Source organism: Nanorana parkeri, unplaced genomic scaffold, assembly GCF_000935625.1.
Source record: "Nanorana parkeri isolate BGI_ZX_2015 unplaced genomic scaffold, ASM93562v1 scaffold1242, whole genome shotgun sequence".
NCBI classification, from domain to species: domain Eukaryota; kingdom Metazoa; phylum Chordata; class Amphibia; order Anura; family Dicroglossidae; genus Nanorana; species Nanorana parkeri.
This window is the reverse complement of record NW_017307510.1, coordinates 124,033-138,816: the sequence shown is the minus strand read 5'-3', so window position 1 is coordinate 138,816 and position 14,784 is coordinate 124,033. Positions and strand designations below refer to the sequence as shown.

Sequence of the window (14,784 nt, the reverse complement as noted above, 5' to 3'; positions counted from 1 at the left end):
TGCTGTGGTTGTCATGTGTGCTGTGGTTGTCATGTGTGCTGCGATTGTCATGTGTGCTGTGGTTGTCATGTATGCTGTGGTTGTCATGTGTGCTGTGGTTGTCATGTGTGCTGCGATTGTCATGTGTGCTGTGGTTGTCATGTGTGCTGTGGTTGTCATGTGTGCTGTGATTGTCATGTGTGCTGTGATTGTCATGTGTGCTCTGAGTGATTGTCATGTATGCTGTGGTTGTCATGTGTGCTGTGATTGTCATGTGTGCTGTGATTGTCATGTGTGCTGCGATTGTCATGTATGCACAGTGTGGGACTGATGGGGGTAACATTGCACTGGATGATCATATATGATCCTTTTATCAGGTATGTAGCTCACACTGTAACAGCTTCTTCTTCTGACTACAGACATACGTGACACGAGGACGGGGACACATGTGCTGTATATACCTGGACTCAGTTCCGGGTAATGCCCCTTTAAGCCCCTCCCACTGTCAGCGCGGTGTACTGGAGCCCCAGCTGGCCATAAAATCCCGGCAGAGCCCCCGTGTCCCCATTCTGCCCAAAACTGGACATACAATGCACCCTTTCCCTGCCGCCGCCGTCACCTCTCCTCTGCAGGCTGAGCACTTCCATTGCACGCGGGTGCCTGAGCCCTCACCCCCCCCTTCATCCAAACTTGCTGCATGTGTAAACGCATGTATCATTTTAGGCGTGTTCATTGCACATCAGCATAGGACCGCCCTATGAAACGAATGGGCTGCCCCAGGCTGACGCACAACAAATGCTGCAAATCGCGCCAAAACTTCGCCATTTTGGGGCGTTTCGACGCGCATCAGCACGGGGCATTCGTTTCAACGCCGCAAAAAAAACTCATGCAGCGGTTTGCACTGCGAGCTCGGCGCTCTTCTTTGAGCTGTGCCGAAACTTCAAGTCCCATCACCCCCGTGCCTCCGGGAGTCATGTCTGCGGCTGTCAGAGTCTTGCAATGCCTCATGGGACTTGTAGTTCCACCACAGCCGGAATGTGTTTGTGAACTGCTGCGTGTCCCCATACTCTTGGTCCCTCCTCTACAACCGGCGACATTCAATGAACCTACAAATGTCACGTCTGTCATGGTTGACGGCAGGTTTGGCGGCGTTCGCGCTCTCGGGGAGTTTCGGCTCCGCCTGCAGCGGGATAAAAATGATCTAAATGCGGAAAGGAATGCGGATATCACAACAAATGAAAGAATTCCGAATTCCACCGACTCAGAGTACTTGACACACAAACATTACAAAGTTGTTTTTTGTTCTTTGGATGATGCAGAAGGGATGGAACCTCTGTCAGGTGTTGGGGAGATTTACCCTTACTTCCTGTGTGGTCACCGGGACAGGAAGTGAGCACAAATACCACCAATGGAAGAGCAAAACACTTTTTTTTTTTGTAGGATTTATATTGCTGTCTGTTTCCTCAATTTTTGGTGGCTGGTTCCCCCATGGGGAGCCCCCCCCCCCCCACATTGTGTGTGGTCACCAACACAGGAAGTGAGCGCAGATCTCTTCAATGGGGACACAGATATCAATGGAGACACATTTTTGTAGCCCAGCAGGGAAGGATTAGAATGAGGGTATTGCTTTTTGGTTGGTGCCTGTTGCTGGCAGGGGAAATACTTCACAGCCCATTTCCTGGTAGGCAGTGGGTGCACACGGGGTGCCCAGGCAGATGCAGATTTACTAGGAGAGAACGGATGCGCCCATGTGTGCACATAGCATGCGTTGCAGTTCAAGACGCATCTCCTCTCTGGATTTCTCTGTAGCCAATATATGCTGGCAGGGCTGCCAGGGTAGGGAGGGGCACTAGGGCTGCCAGGGGGGCACTAGGGCTGCCAGGGGGGGCACTAGGGATGCCAGAGGGGCACTAGGGCTGCCAGGTAGGAAATGTGGCTGCCAGGGAGGGGCACTAGGGCTGCCAGTAGGGATGCCACCTGTCCAGAATTGACCCGGGCAGTCCGGGTTTTGAATGCTGTGTCCGGCTTTCATGGCAGCAGAAACCCGGACATAAGATGTCAGGCAGACAGATGGGGCACTAGGGCTGCCAGGGGGGCACCAGGTAAGCCAGGGGGCACTAGGGCTGCCAGGGGGGGCACCAGGGAATCCAGCCGTCCAGTTTCCATCACTCTGGTCTCTTTCATTGCTATGCAGTGTGTGGTTTGGGGAGGAACGCCGTTCATGGCTACACGGCTCTCCCTGAACACCTGCTCCCTAAAGATCAGAACCCTTTTGTGATTGGGCGCTGTGAGTGACCGCGCTGCACCCATTGGTTCTAAGACTTGTGGACCGGAGACAGATGGGGCTGCTTTGCATGATACAGATTGTGGGTATTATTAGAAAGGTGATGAATATACAGGAGGGGTCATTCGTGTGCGAGGCAAATTGTGTTTATATTGAGGGAGCGTGTGTGCCGGAGGGACATTTACATATGGACGGTGTGACATGACGTCCAACAATGGCAAATAGTCTTCTGTATACAGCCAGTGCAGTATACATAGCCTGTGCAGAGAGAGGGGCTCAGCAGGTTCCACCCACTACAGGAGGGGGCGGAGACAAGACCAGTCACCCTGCAGAAGGAGAGAGAGCACCAGTGACCAGTCTTTATTAGAGGAGGGGGCAGAGACAAGACCAGTCACCCTGCACAAGGAGGGAGCAGCAGTGAGCCGTCTTTATTAGAGGAGGGGGCAGAGACAAGACCAGTCACCCTGCACAAGGAGGGAGCAGCAGTGAGTAGTCTTTATTAGAGGAGGGGACAGAGACAAGACCAGTCACCCTGCACAAGGAGGGAGCAGCAGTGAGCGGTCTTTATTAGAGGAGGGGGCGGAGACAAGACCAGTCACCCTGCACATGGAGAGAGTACAGCAGTGACCAGTCTTTATTACAGGAGGGGGCGGAGACAAGACCAGTCACCCTGCACAAGGAGGGAGCAGCAGTGACCGGTCTTTATTAGAGGAGGGGGCAGAGACAAGACCAGTCACCCTACACAAGGAGAGAGCCGCAGTGAGTAGTCTTTATTAGAGGAGGGGGCGGAGACAAGACCAGTCACCCTGCACAAGGAGAGAGAGCAGCATTTAGTAGTCTTTATTACAGGAGGGGGGGGGGATTGAGGACCCCTGAATAGAATGAATGACGCTCAGTGGGTGGGTGGTGCCCACGTGGTTGGCAGGGTCAGGGCAGGACGTGACTCCGAGCTCTGACTTGGCAGGAAGAAGGTGATGGATCTCATGTCTTGCTTGTGGTTCCTCACCCCGTTCCTCACCCCGTTCCTCACCCCGTTCCTCAGTGCTCAGCATACCTGGCCGAGGTCACATTTCACAGCCCTCGGCATATATTATATGAAGTCAACAAGTCTGACCCTTCACCCAAATTCTGCTCCCACCTCACCCCTCTCTGAGAGCCACGCAGGAAGGGGCATCATGGGGGGATCCCCACAGAAAAACTTTAAGAGCCCCCAAGATCTAAGGCCGCGTTCCCAACAGGATTTGGCCGCGCTGACCCGCCGACATGAACGATCCCATACATTGCTATGGGGGACCGTGCATGTGATCGCGCAGCTCCGTGCCATCTGAACCGCCTGCCGCCCGAAATGCTCCCTGACCCGTTTGGTTTCCATGTAGATTTCAATGGCACCGTCCGTGCTGATCAGCGAGGTTTTGGGCCATTTTAATTGCGTCTTAGCGCGGAAACTTCCCTTTTAAAATTTGCACGGAAACCGCGCTGATCCGCAACTGTCTGCAGGACTCCTATGGGAACCACATTGTATGTGGTCTCAGAGCAATGCAAGTCTGACAGCTGGGGGGCCACAGAAATCAGTACGCTAGTAGTGGGGGCCACATAAATCAGTACGCTAGTAGTGGGGGCACCCAAATCAGTACGCTGGTAGTGGGGGCACACAAATCAGTACGCTAATAATGGGGGGCCACAGAAATCAGTACGCTAATAATGGGGGGGCCACATAAATCAGTACGCTAGTAGTGGGGGCCACAGAAATCAGTACGCTAGTAGTGGGGGCCACAGAAATCAGTACGCTAGTAGTGGGGGCCACAGAAATCAGTACGCTAGTAGTGGGGGGGCACAGAAATCAGTACACTGGTAGTGGGGGCCACAGAAATTGGTTGATTTTCATCCTCCCCTCTTTGTTACATTGTATCTTTTTAGGCGGCCCATTTACAAGAGACGAAGACATGGTCGGACTGAAACCTTCCGAGGTCCCCCCCACCCTCATGGTGAAGTTTGTGGGTGCCGGCACAGCGGCCTGTATAGCGGATCTGGTCACCTTCCCCCTGGACACCGCCAAAGTCCGACTCCAGGTACAGCATGACAAGGGAACATTGGGGATCCAGGTAGGAACTAAGAATGGGCACCTGCGCTCGTTCCTAGTTCTCAGACCCCACCATCAAATGACCCATGAAAGGTCACCCACGCTCATCCCTAGTTCTCAGACCCCACCATCTAATGACCGATGAATGGGCACCTGCGCTCGTTCCTAGTTCTCAGACCCCACCATCTAATGACTCATGAATGGGCATCCACACTTGTCCCTAGTTCTCAGACCCCCACCATCAAATGACCCATGAATGGTCACCTATGCTCGTTCCTAGTTCTCAGACCCCACCATCAAATGACCCATGAAAGGTCACCCACGCTCATGCCTAGTTCTCAGACCCCACCATCCAATGACCCATAAATGGGCATCCACACTTGTCTCTAGTTCTCAGATCCACACCATCCAATGACCCGTGAATGGTCACCCACGCTCATCCCTAGTTCTCAGACCCCCACCATCAACTGACCCATGAATGGTCACCCACGCTCGTCCCTAGTTCTTAGACCCCACCATCAAATGACCCATGAATGGTCACCCACGCTCATCCCTAGTTCTCAGACCCCACCATCTAATGACCCATGAATGGTCACCCACGCTCATTCCTAGTTCTCAGACCCCCACCATCTAATGACCCATGAATGGTCACCCACGCTCATTCCTAGTTCTCAGACACCACCATCTAAAGACCCATGAATGGTCACCCACGCTCATTCCTAGTTCTCAGACCCCACCATCTAACGACCCATGAATGGTCACCCACGCTCATTCCTAGTTCTCAGACACCACCATCTAAAGACCCATGAATGGTCACCCACGCTCATTCCTAGTTCTCAGACCCCCACCATCTAATGACCCATGAATGGTCACCCACGCTCATTCCTAGTTCTCAGACCCCACCATCTAACGACCCATGAATGGGCACCCACGCTCCTGTAGATTGGGAAATGTGATGGCCAGCAGCATATGTATGGATCAGAATGTAGATTTGACTCTTCTGAAGTAGTGCCTCCAGAAAAGAGCCAATCAGAGCTAATACCAAAGTTGGAAACATTCCAAAAGCTAGACATCACCCTGCTGCTGACCTCATGGGCATTTGTGTCCCGCAAAAGCATCAGATCAGGTTCTGAGCAGTTGGGACTTTATATTTCAGATGCTTTCTTGCATTGCCAGTGTACAACATGAGCGCACAGCTGGAGAATAAGAGGAGGAGCGGTTATTTTTAGGCCCTTAGACCTCATGGGCCCCGGAGTGGTGTTGTCCCCCCGCACTCATTGTAGATATCAGTCACCAATGTACTATATACAGTATAATGCAGGAGGAGCCACACTTTGGTTCTCCAGCTGTTGTGGAACTTCACGTCCCATAAGGCATTGACAGACTCCTAGAGCCAGGGACATGGTGGAACCTCTAGCTTCACCACAGCTGGAGGACCAGAGTTTGGCTACCCCTGGTGTAATGTATATTCTCATATCTCTCCGTCTGCAGATACAGGGAGAATGTTTTGCCGAGCCCAGCGTCCGGGTCGCTCACTACAAAGGCGTGATGGGCACTATCACCACCATAGTGAAGATGGAAGGTCCAGCCAGTCTCTACAATGGCCTGGTGGCTGGTCTGCAGCGACAAATGACCTTTGCTTCCATCCGTATCGGGATGTACGACTCGGTGAAGCAGTACTACTGCCGCCATTCTGAAAGTGAGTTCCACTTCTATGTCGGCAGGCTTCATATTTACATGAGAGTGGAAAATAAACCATTTGCCCGGAGCAACCAGCCAGTTGTGTCAGATGATTCTAGTGCAGCATGGAAGAATAGAAGGGGAGGGTAAAAGGGGACTGTGGGCCAATGCACTGGGTGGACATTCAAGGGCCTTGCATAGGAAAAAAGTGGCCTAGAGGGAGGTTCTTGTGTATCGACAAATCAGATTACAACTGGGAAAATGTGAGATGCTATGGGTATGTGGCCCATTGTTCTCAGAACCCTTTAGGCATTCTCTTACGCATCCTTGACAATGTGTAGGAAAACAGCATGCCATTCTGAAGAGGGGTACGGAAGGTTATCGCGGTCCTTGTTTTATGACGGTCTACAGGCTTTATTTCAATAATTCTACACTAGACTGGTTAGGCCTCTTCCACATACTATTAAGCCCACCATTTTTTTTTAATATGCATGTTAGCATGACAGGTCCAAGAAAGTTAGGTTGACTTGAAGTTGGGTACCACAATGGGGTGCTGAGGACCCCATTGTGTCTTAGACTCAGCACCCCATTGTGGTACCCAACTTTAAGTCAGCCTAACTTTCTTGGACCTGCCAGAGTAACTGTCAGCCAAGCTTGTCTATGATACCTAACTCCCCAATCTCCATGTTGTCATGGTAACAGACAAGCAGCATGAGAGCACAAAGGACCATAACATAATTTATTTACACTCCCAAAATACACATAAGCCTTCATCATTGGATGAACCAACATGCACCTTCCCTTCCATCTTCCTTCACGGTATTATGTCTCTGACCCAATTTAAAATATATCTATTGCTTTGAACACCTCTACACCTCTGAACATCTTAAATACTGCTCTGGGATCTCACACTGGTCACATGACCACATGCCAAGGCATATGAGCACAGGATCTTATTGCTAAAAGGGAGGAAATGAGTTCTGACTGGCAAACATCTCCAGTTGCCTACACATTGGTCATGGACCAACTTTGGTGGACCCCAGAGAAGTAGTTCCTATAGCAAAGTTAAGTATTTTGGGATGTTAGCGTTTGTGACTCTCAGGCAGCAGAGTGGAAATGATAATGGGGTTCAGGGAGAGGGATGCTAATAATTTCACTTTAAAGGGCCAAATTGCATTTCCATGAAAACCATTGGCATGTACAAGAATGGTGTATGACGGTAACAGAACCTCATCCATCTCTTCTCCCAGATTCTGGTGTGGGTTGCCGGCTCCTGGCGGGAGCCACCACCGGCGCACTGGCGGTCACCTTTGCTCAACCGACAGACGTGGTTAAAGTGAGGTTCCAGGCACACGTCAAAGTCATAGATGGTAGCAGGAGGTACAACGGGACGATGGATGCCTACAAGACCATCGCTAAGGAGGAGGGCATGCGAGGACTCTGGAAAGGTAACAGGACACATGGCCCCACTGACAGGAACATCTCAACTAACGTAAAATGAGATGTAAAGAAAAACACAACAAGAAAAGAACAGAACCATAAATCATGTATTAGTCTACTGATAACTGTCCCGAAATGACCGCTTTACATTCCTCATATCAGCCAAAACGTTTCCTTTCATTTTGGATGGAGTGTAGAAGGGTTGTGCAGGTTTCTGTTGCTGTCTGTATCCACGCTGGTCAGATTCACCCATTCTATTTATCCTGGTCAGGTGACATGGGCTCACCCGGGGCACAGAGTCTAAGTGGAACCTTGGTCTTCACGATGGGGATCCACAAGAGATGATGGGCTGGTGACCCTAGTGGCCACCGGGTTTAGTGCAGCAAGATGCAACCAGGTCCTGGCCCTCAGAATCACTTTGGCAGGGGTTGGCAGGCACAGAGAGAGTTCAATGAGGAGACAGAAGATGCAGAAGGGAAGGGTAGTCGGTCACCAGACAGAGATCGTGGCAGGTGGCAGGGAAGGATAGTCTGTTTCTAAGCAGAAGTTGTGGCAGGCAAGGGTAGTCTGTTTCCAGGAAGAGGTCGTGGCAGATGGTAGACACAGATAATTGGTTTCCAGGAGGAGGCTGAGGCAGGCAGGGGGCAAAAATAATTTGTTTTCAGGCAGAGGTTGAGGTAGGTGGCTGGCAAGGTTAGTCAGTTTCCAGGCAGAGGTCATGGCAGACAAAGATAGCCAGTTTTAAGGCAGAGGTCATGGCAGGCAGCAGGCAAGGTTAATTAGTTTTCTGGCAGAGGTCATGGCTGGTGGTAGGCAAGAATAGTTAGTTTCCAAGCAGAGGTTGTGGCAGACAAGAATAGTTAGTTTCCAGGCAGAGTTTGAGACAGGCAGCAAGCAAAGATAGTTGGTTACCAGGCAGAGGTTGTGGCAGGCAGCAGGCAAGCATAAGTCCGTTTCCAGGCAGAGGTCATGGCAGGCAGCAGGCAAGGATTGTCAGATTAAGTAGTTTATAAATAGTCCCTTTTGTGTACATCATTTCAATTGGATTTTTAGTTGCTTGCCTGAATTTCAGCTGTAAACACATAAGAGATAGCAAGAGCCATACTTACCTTGCCTGGCGGAAACCATTATAAATTCCGATCTTCCTCTTCCCCAATGCATTCTTTTAGCCCTTTGTACCAAATACTTGTCTGATCCGCTTGTTCCTTTCTACACAGGGACCATGCCCAACATCACCCGGAACGCCATCGTAAACTGCGCAGAGCTGGTGACCTACGACCTCATCAAGGAAGCCATTTTAAAACGCCAGCTGATTAATAATGTATGTAATCAAAGCAGGAAGGTTTCATTTAAAAATGTTATTAGAATGTTGATGATGGGTTGGGAGGAACCAGGGAAGGCAAAATAGAAGCAGATTAGACTTCACCTCTAGATTTGCTTCCCCATTGACTTGTGCATTTTCTAATTTTGCCCGAGGGAAGGGGGGGTTGTATGGTAGTAATTTAGGTCCAGAAACACGGCTTGTCTAGATAGTGTAAAGTCCTCTGTGAAGGTCACAACATGTTCTTCCATCAGCAGATTGTATGAACGGATCATAAACCGGTAACAAGTGATTTCTCTGCCGCGTCACACCCTCTGTAATGGGCTGACTGTGAGCCGTCTTATCAGTGCAAACACAAGCTGTGAGTCTGGGCCCCGAAATATGACAGCCGGAGGAGTAAACTGGGACATGGTCAAACATCTGTCCCCGAATAGTTCATAGTGTTACATTTTAGGCTTTTATCCTTAGTGACAGGTAAAGAAAAAATAGCTAATACGAATTGTGGTATTGTGTGGCAATCCCTCGGTAGAACCGGGGGTTGTAGTCACCCAGGACTCTCAGACAGAGGGGCTGAGCGGTTCCAGGAAGCAAGTTCTGGGAAAGAGCTATCTTTCTGGTTCTCTCCGGGTTTTCTGGATTTGGCATGGGATCCTGGAACTGGGACATTTCGAAGAGAATTGAGAGGGATGAAATCTCCATTTCTGGGTCCAAGGTTTAGTCGGGGCCAGCACCTGGTGATTGCACACCTGTGCACAGTCCTTATGGGAAAGGGTGCTGGCTAATGCTCTGGTGGCAAGCGGGGAAGGGGAACAGGGGTGTTCGGGAGGCAGGAGGACTCCGCCTAGAAGTCAGAGGGGAGCCAGGTGTGGCATGTGCCGGAGACACACAAGGGCCGAGGCAGGTGGTGTGTTGGAGCCACACCAGGAACAGCCAGGGAGGCTAAAAGAAAGAGACAGTGGCCCTGAGGCTTGGGGCTGGAGCAGCAGTGCTGCAGGAGTAAAACTTTAAAGGACTGGGACACTAGACATGTGCATCAGCAAAAGAATTGTTTAGTTTCGTTTTGATTACGAATTTGCATTATTTTGTTTTTCGGATTCGGGTCCGAAATTTAATTCTTTCGGGGTTCGGATTCGGTCGAAATTACGTTTTCGTTTCGTTCATTTGTTCGTGGCAGCAAAGTGACATTTGAGGGGGGGGGGGGGGTTTTTTACGGCTCGCTCCGCCCATTTGACACTCTCAGCTGTCATGCTAAATAGCATTCGGGAACTCCCCAATGCTACAGCCGAGGTGTCATATGAAAAGCGTTATCACACCTCGGCTCACAGACCCGAATGGCATTCGGAAACTTTGGCATTGGGGAGTTCCCGATTGCTATGTAGCATGACAGCTGAGAATGTCAAATGGGCGGAGCAAGCAGTGACGTCACGGCTCGCTCCGCCCATCTGCTTACAATCGAGCGGGAATGTCATTTTGCAGCGAGTTTTCGCCGGGATGGGACAGTCGTCGTGGGGCGGGACTTTTTTTCGGCGGGGGTTGTGCATCGTGATTGACGCTGGATTACATCGATGGAGCAATTTCTCTTTTAATTCAAGGATTTTATCAAAAGTCTGGACGTTTTAATAACTATTTGATTTAACCCTTTAGTGAATGGGTAGGGGACGAGTCCCCCTTACTCATTCACAAGGGAGGGGCGGCATCTTATTTAAAGAGGTACCCCAATGCAAATAAGCCCCCTTGCCCGCAGACCCCCACAACCACCGGGTCAGGGTTGTGGGGAAGAGGCCATGGGGACACCCTCCCAATGCCGAGCGCAAGTGGCCTGGTAAGATGCAGGGAGGGGGTCATCCCCCCTCTTTTCTGCCCTGCCGGGCCAGTGCTCGGATCAAGGGTCTGGTAGGACTGTTAGGGGGACCCCACGTTTTTCCCCCCCATTTTTGGGGGCTGTGGTTCCCCCATAAAATTCCTACCAGCCCTAAAGGGTCTGGTAGGGATTTTGGGGGGAACTCTACACACTTTTTTTTTGTTTTAACTTGGGGGAGGGTCCCTCCTAACATTCCTACCAGACCTTGAGGCCCCGTTCACACTTAGCGATTTATCGCGCGGTAATTCCCGCGATATCGCGGCAATTTACCGCGCGATATCGCTCTCCAATGCTTCTCAATGGGGCAAAGGGTCCTGCTGTCGCTACAGCAGGACCCTTTTTGGAGCGGATTTAGCCGCGATTCAAGCTTGCCCAATGCAAGCATTTGTGCGATATCGCGCGACAAATAGCGCGATATCGCGCAAAATGCAAATCGCGCAAAAAACGCGCGATTTGCGAATCGCGCAGTGTGAATGGGGCCAAAGGGTCTGGTGTGAATGAGGGGGAACCTCACACTTTTTTCTTTTAATCTTCTGTAGACTGTAAAAAAAAAAAAATGTGTCACTTTGCTGCAACTAAATTTCGTCCAATAAATGAAATTTTGACCGGACTACCGCTAACGAATTTCGGGAAATCGGGAATTCTGATTAGTTTGCATTCGTCTTAGCTGTAATTCGGATGCATCCGAATTTCCGAAATTCCGAAACTTCGTCCGAATTTCGATTCGGAACTAAACGGATCGCACATGTCTATGGGACACTGTAGGTATCTGGGACAACTGGAGAATTGGTAAGACAATATACACGGAGTGGCCAGATTATTATGACCACCTTGAAGTTGCTAGAGGGCCAGACCATTATAAATAGGGAAGCGGGTTGTTTACCACGACAGTAGAAGTGATTTGTTTCTGAAGATTCGGGGAAACAACGCGATGTAACAGCCTTTGAACGTGGGATGACTGTTGGCGCTCGGAGCCATGGAGCGAGTATCAGCAAAACAGCAGAATTCATTAAATGTTTAAGAGGGGCTCATTGTTAAAGTGTTTAAAGACCGGACTGTCAGCCGAAAATCTGGGTCTGAACGTGCGAATTGTGGCCGTCAGCGACTAGTCAATGTTAGGGCAGAACGGGGGAGGGGCAAGACTGGTACAAGACAACAGGAGGGCAACAGTGCCGTGTCAGATTCCTCGCATCACCTTTCAACATCTCGTGGAGTCACGAGGTGGCCTAACGAAGTACTGATGGGGTGGTCATAATAATCTGGCCACTCAGTGTATACTGTACTGCTGAAGAAAGCTATTTAATGTGGAACTTCCATAGTTGTCTGCCTTTGAAGAAATAAAAGACTTCCTTTTTTCTGTTAAACGGCTCAGAGACTTGTCCTTAAGCGCTCCCCATATGTACTAATCTCCCCAAATATCACAGAGTACATACATAGACAGATCCGGAGGTGTTTTATTAAAGAGGCCAATTTTGTGTCTTCCAGATAACCTTCCATGTCATTTCGTGGCTGCGTTTGGCGCCGGCTTCTGCACGACGGTGGTGGCATCTCCAGTGGATGTCGTGAAAACACGCTACATGAACTCTACGGCCGGCCAGTACAAGAGCGCCATAAACTGCGCGTTCACCATGGTGGTGAGAGAAGGCAGCGCTTCATTTTACAAGGGGTAAGGCTAACATGGCTAACATGTGGAACTTCCAGAGCACCCCACATCTCAGGCTCTCAGTTATGTAAAAAGCTAATTCAGGTTCAAAGTCAAAGATGTGACCTGCCCCTTCCTGCCTCCCGCACCACACTGGTGGTTATTGGGGGTGCGCATCACACTGAGGGTCCATTAGAGTGGTGGGGGTGGGAATGTGGGGGAAGCCATAAAAATAGCTATGTGTAGGTCTGTGGTCCCCAAATTGTGGCCTGTGGGTTTGCTTACCTTTGACCAGCCCTTGGGGCACTATACTTTCCATTGACACCACCAATAGGGCACCATTCCTCCCACTGACACCAATGATGGGACACTATTCCTCCCACTGACACCAATGATGGGGCACTATTCCTCCCACTGACACGAATGATGGGACACTATTCCCCCCACTGACACCAATGATGGGACACTATTCCTCCCACTGACACTAATGATGGGACACTATTCCTCCCACTGACACCAATGATAGGTCACTATTCCTCCACTGACACCAAAGATGGGGCACTTATTAAGGGGGGACATGATTTTCATGTATAAAATGTTTACTGGGTATAGTAACATTAGCAGCAAACTTTTTACAATTAACTCGATGACAAGGATGAGAGGCCACCGCTTAAAATTGGTGGAGAAAAAATTTCAGCACAAGGGGCGAAGGGGTTTCTTCTCAGTTAGATCAGTCAGGGTCTGGAACACATGCTGTCATTTCCGCTGAAAGTGTGGAATCATTCAAGAGGCGGTTGGACAATTTCCTCAGGGACATAATATACAGGGGTACAAGTACTCTTAAGATTGAGAACACACAGGGACCTATACATACTACACACCAATTGGACCATACACATACACAAATAGGTTGGACTTGAGGGACATTTGTCCTTATTCAACCTCAAATACTATGTAACTATGTAACTATTCCTCTGTCTGATGCCAACAATGGGGTACTATTTGGTCTTGCATATGAAATGCCATAGCTACCTCAATAACAATTTTGACACTTTACAGATGTATGTTGTTGTAGTATTCAGTTTTATGCAGCTTCTATGATCCTCAGGGGAGGAGCCTGTAAAGCCTAAGTAGCATGCACTCCATCCATATCTCTGGAGCCTTTATATAAAGGAATTAAATCTAAATCGTTCTGTTTCACTTCATTCATTTTGGTCATACAAACTTTCACAGACCTTTTTCCTGCACTTCCTCCTTATTCATTTCCACCATGGGGTTTGGGTGTCTTTAATACCATCCAAAAATGTTAATAATGACATATGGCGACCTCTCTACAGGTTCGTGCCGGCTTTCCTCAGGCTCGGCTCCTGGAACATCGTCATGTTCGTCAGCTTTGAACAGGTGAAAAGAGCCATGATGATGGCCCACAGCTCCTGGGAAGATCCTCATTAACCCCAGCCAAGGATTGAAGAGGTTTACCCAAAATCTGAGGTCATAAGATGTGGTCCACGAGTGACAATCCTGCCGCAGAGGGAAGGCTCTCGATGAAGGTTCTTCCGGCGTACTTGGTCCACCAAGATGGGGACAAGTCTGAATGCTCCTTCTCTGTTTACAATACAAAGAGAGGAACTGTAGGTAGAAACATCTCAGGATGAACGTGAGGAGGGAAATGTAGAAGATACATGTGACAATTAGGTGCTAAAGGCAACATTTGTTTGCACTGTTGAGTCTGAAATCTTAAAGTGCTTCCATCAATGCCATGAGGATAATAAGGAGGATCCAGAGCTATAATGTAGGCCCTGGGTAAACATAACCTTGCATGTAGCCTTCAGCACTCTGAGTACATCAAAGGTCCTATAATGAGCACTTTCTGTTCCAATGCTGGACCTCTCTCTTCTAATATCTTGAAGCTCCTATAGAGCACTAAGGCCCATCCATCATAGTGATTGGCCAACATGGACATGAATGAGGGGTGGGCTTTAATAAAGTGTTTCAGCTTGTTGGCCACCAGAGTGATTGGCCAACAGAGACATGAAGGAGGGGTGGGCTTTAATAAAGCTTTTTAGCTTGTTGGCCATCATAGTGATTGGCCAACAAGGACATGAAGGAGGGGTGGGCTTTAATAAAGCTTTTTAGCTTGTTGGCCATCATAGTGATTGGCCAACAAGGACATGAAGGAGGGGTGGGCTTTAATAAAGTGTTTCAGCTTGTTGGCCATCATAGTGATTGGTAACAAGGACATGAAGGAGGGGTGGGCTTTAATGAAGTGTTTCAGTTTGTTGGCCACCCTAGTGATTGGCTAACAGGGACATGAAGGAGAGGTGAGCTTTATTAAAGTGTTTCAGCTTGTTGACCACCATAGTGATTGGTAACAAGGACATGAAGGAGGGGTGGGCTTTATTAAAGTGTTTCAGCTTGTTGACCACCATAGTGATAGGCCAACAGAGACATGAAGGAGGGGTGGGCTTTAATAAAGTGTTTCAGTTTGTTGGCCACC

The 14,784-nt window shown here is 49.4% G+C and overlaps 1 protein-coding gene across 2 annotated transcripts; it reads left to right on the top strand.

Moving 5' to 3' along the window:
- The first annotated feature begins 4,186 nt into the window (after window positions 1–4,186).
- Window positions 4,187–13,755, top strand: LOC108797208 (mitochondrial uncoupling protein 2-like). Of its 2 annotated transcripts, XM_018568782.1 has the most exons (6): window positions 4,187–4,332; window positions 5,835–6,042; window positions 7,274–7,471; window positions 8,681–8,788; window positions 12,131–12,311; window positions 13,625–13,755. In XM_018568782.1, the coding sequence occupies exons 1-6, from the start codon at window positions 4,207–4,209 to the stop codon at window positions 13,737–13,739; spliced, it is 936 nt and encodes a 311-aa protein (XP_018424284.1). In that variant the 5' UTR covers window positions 4,187–4,206; the 3' UTR covers window positions 13,740–13,755. The 2 variants fall into 2 exon arrangements, with proteins under 2 accessions (XP_018424284.1, XP_018424285.1); XM_018568783.1 differs by lacking the exon at window positions 13,625–13,755 and having other exon boundaries at window positions 8,681–8,779; window positions 12,128–12,315.
- Window positions 13,756–14,784: the final 1,029 nt, after the last annotated feature.

Coding starts and splice junctions, on each gene's coding strand:
- LOC108797208 (XM_018568782.1), top strand. CDS start 4,207: ATGGTCGGACTGAAACCTTCCGAGGTCCCCCCCACCCTCATGGTGAAG. Junction 6,043..7,273: donor CTACTGCCGCCATTCTGAAA/GTGAGTTCCACT, acceptor CTCTTCTCCCAG/ATTCTGGTGTGGGTTGCCGG. Junction 12,312..13,624: donor AGCGCTTCATTTTACAAGGG/GTAAGGCTAACA, acceptor ACCTCTCTACAG/GTTCGTGCCGGCTTTCCTCA.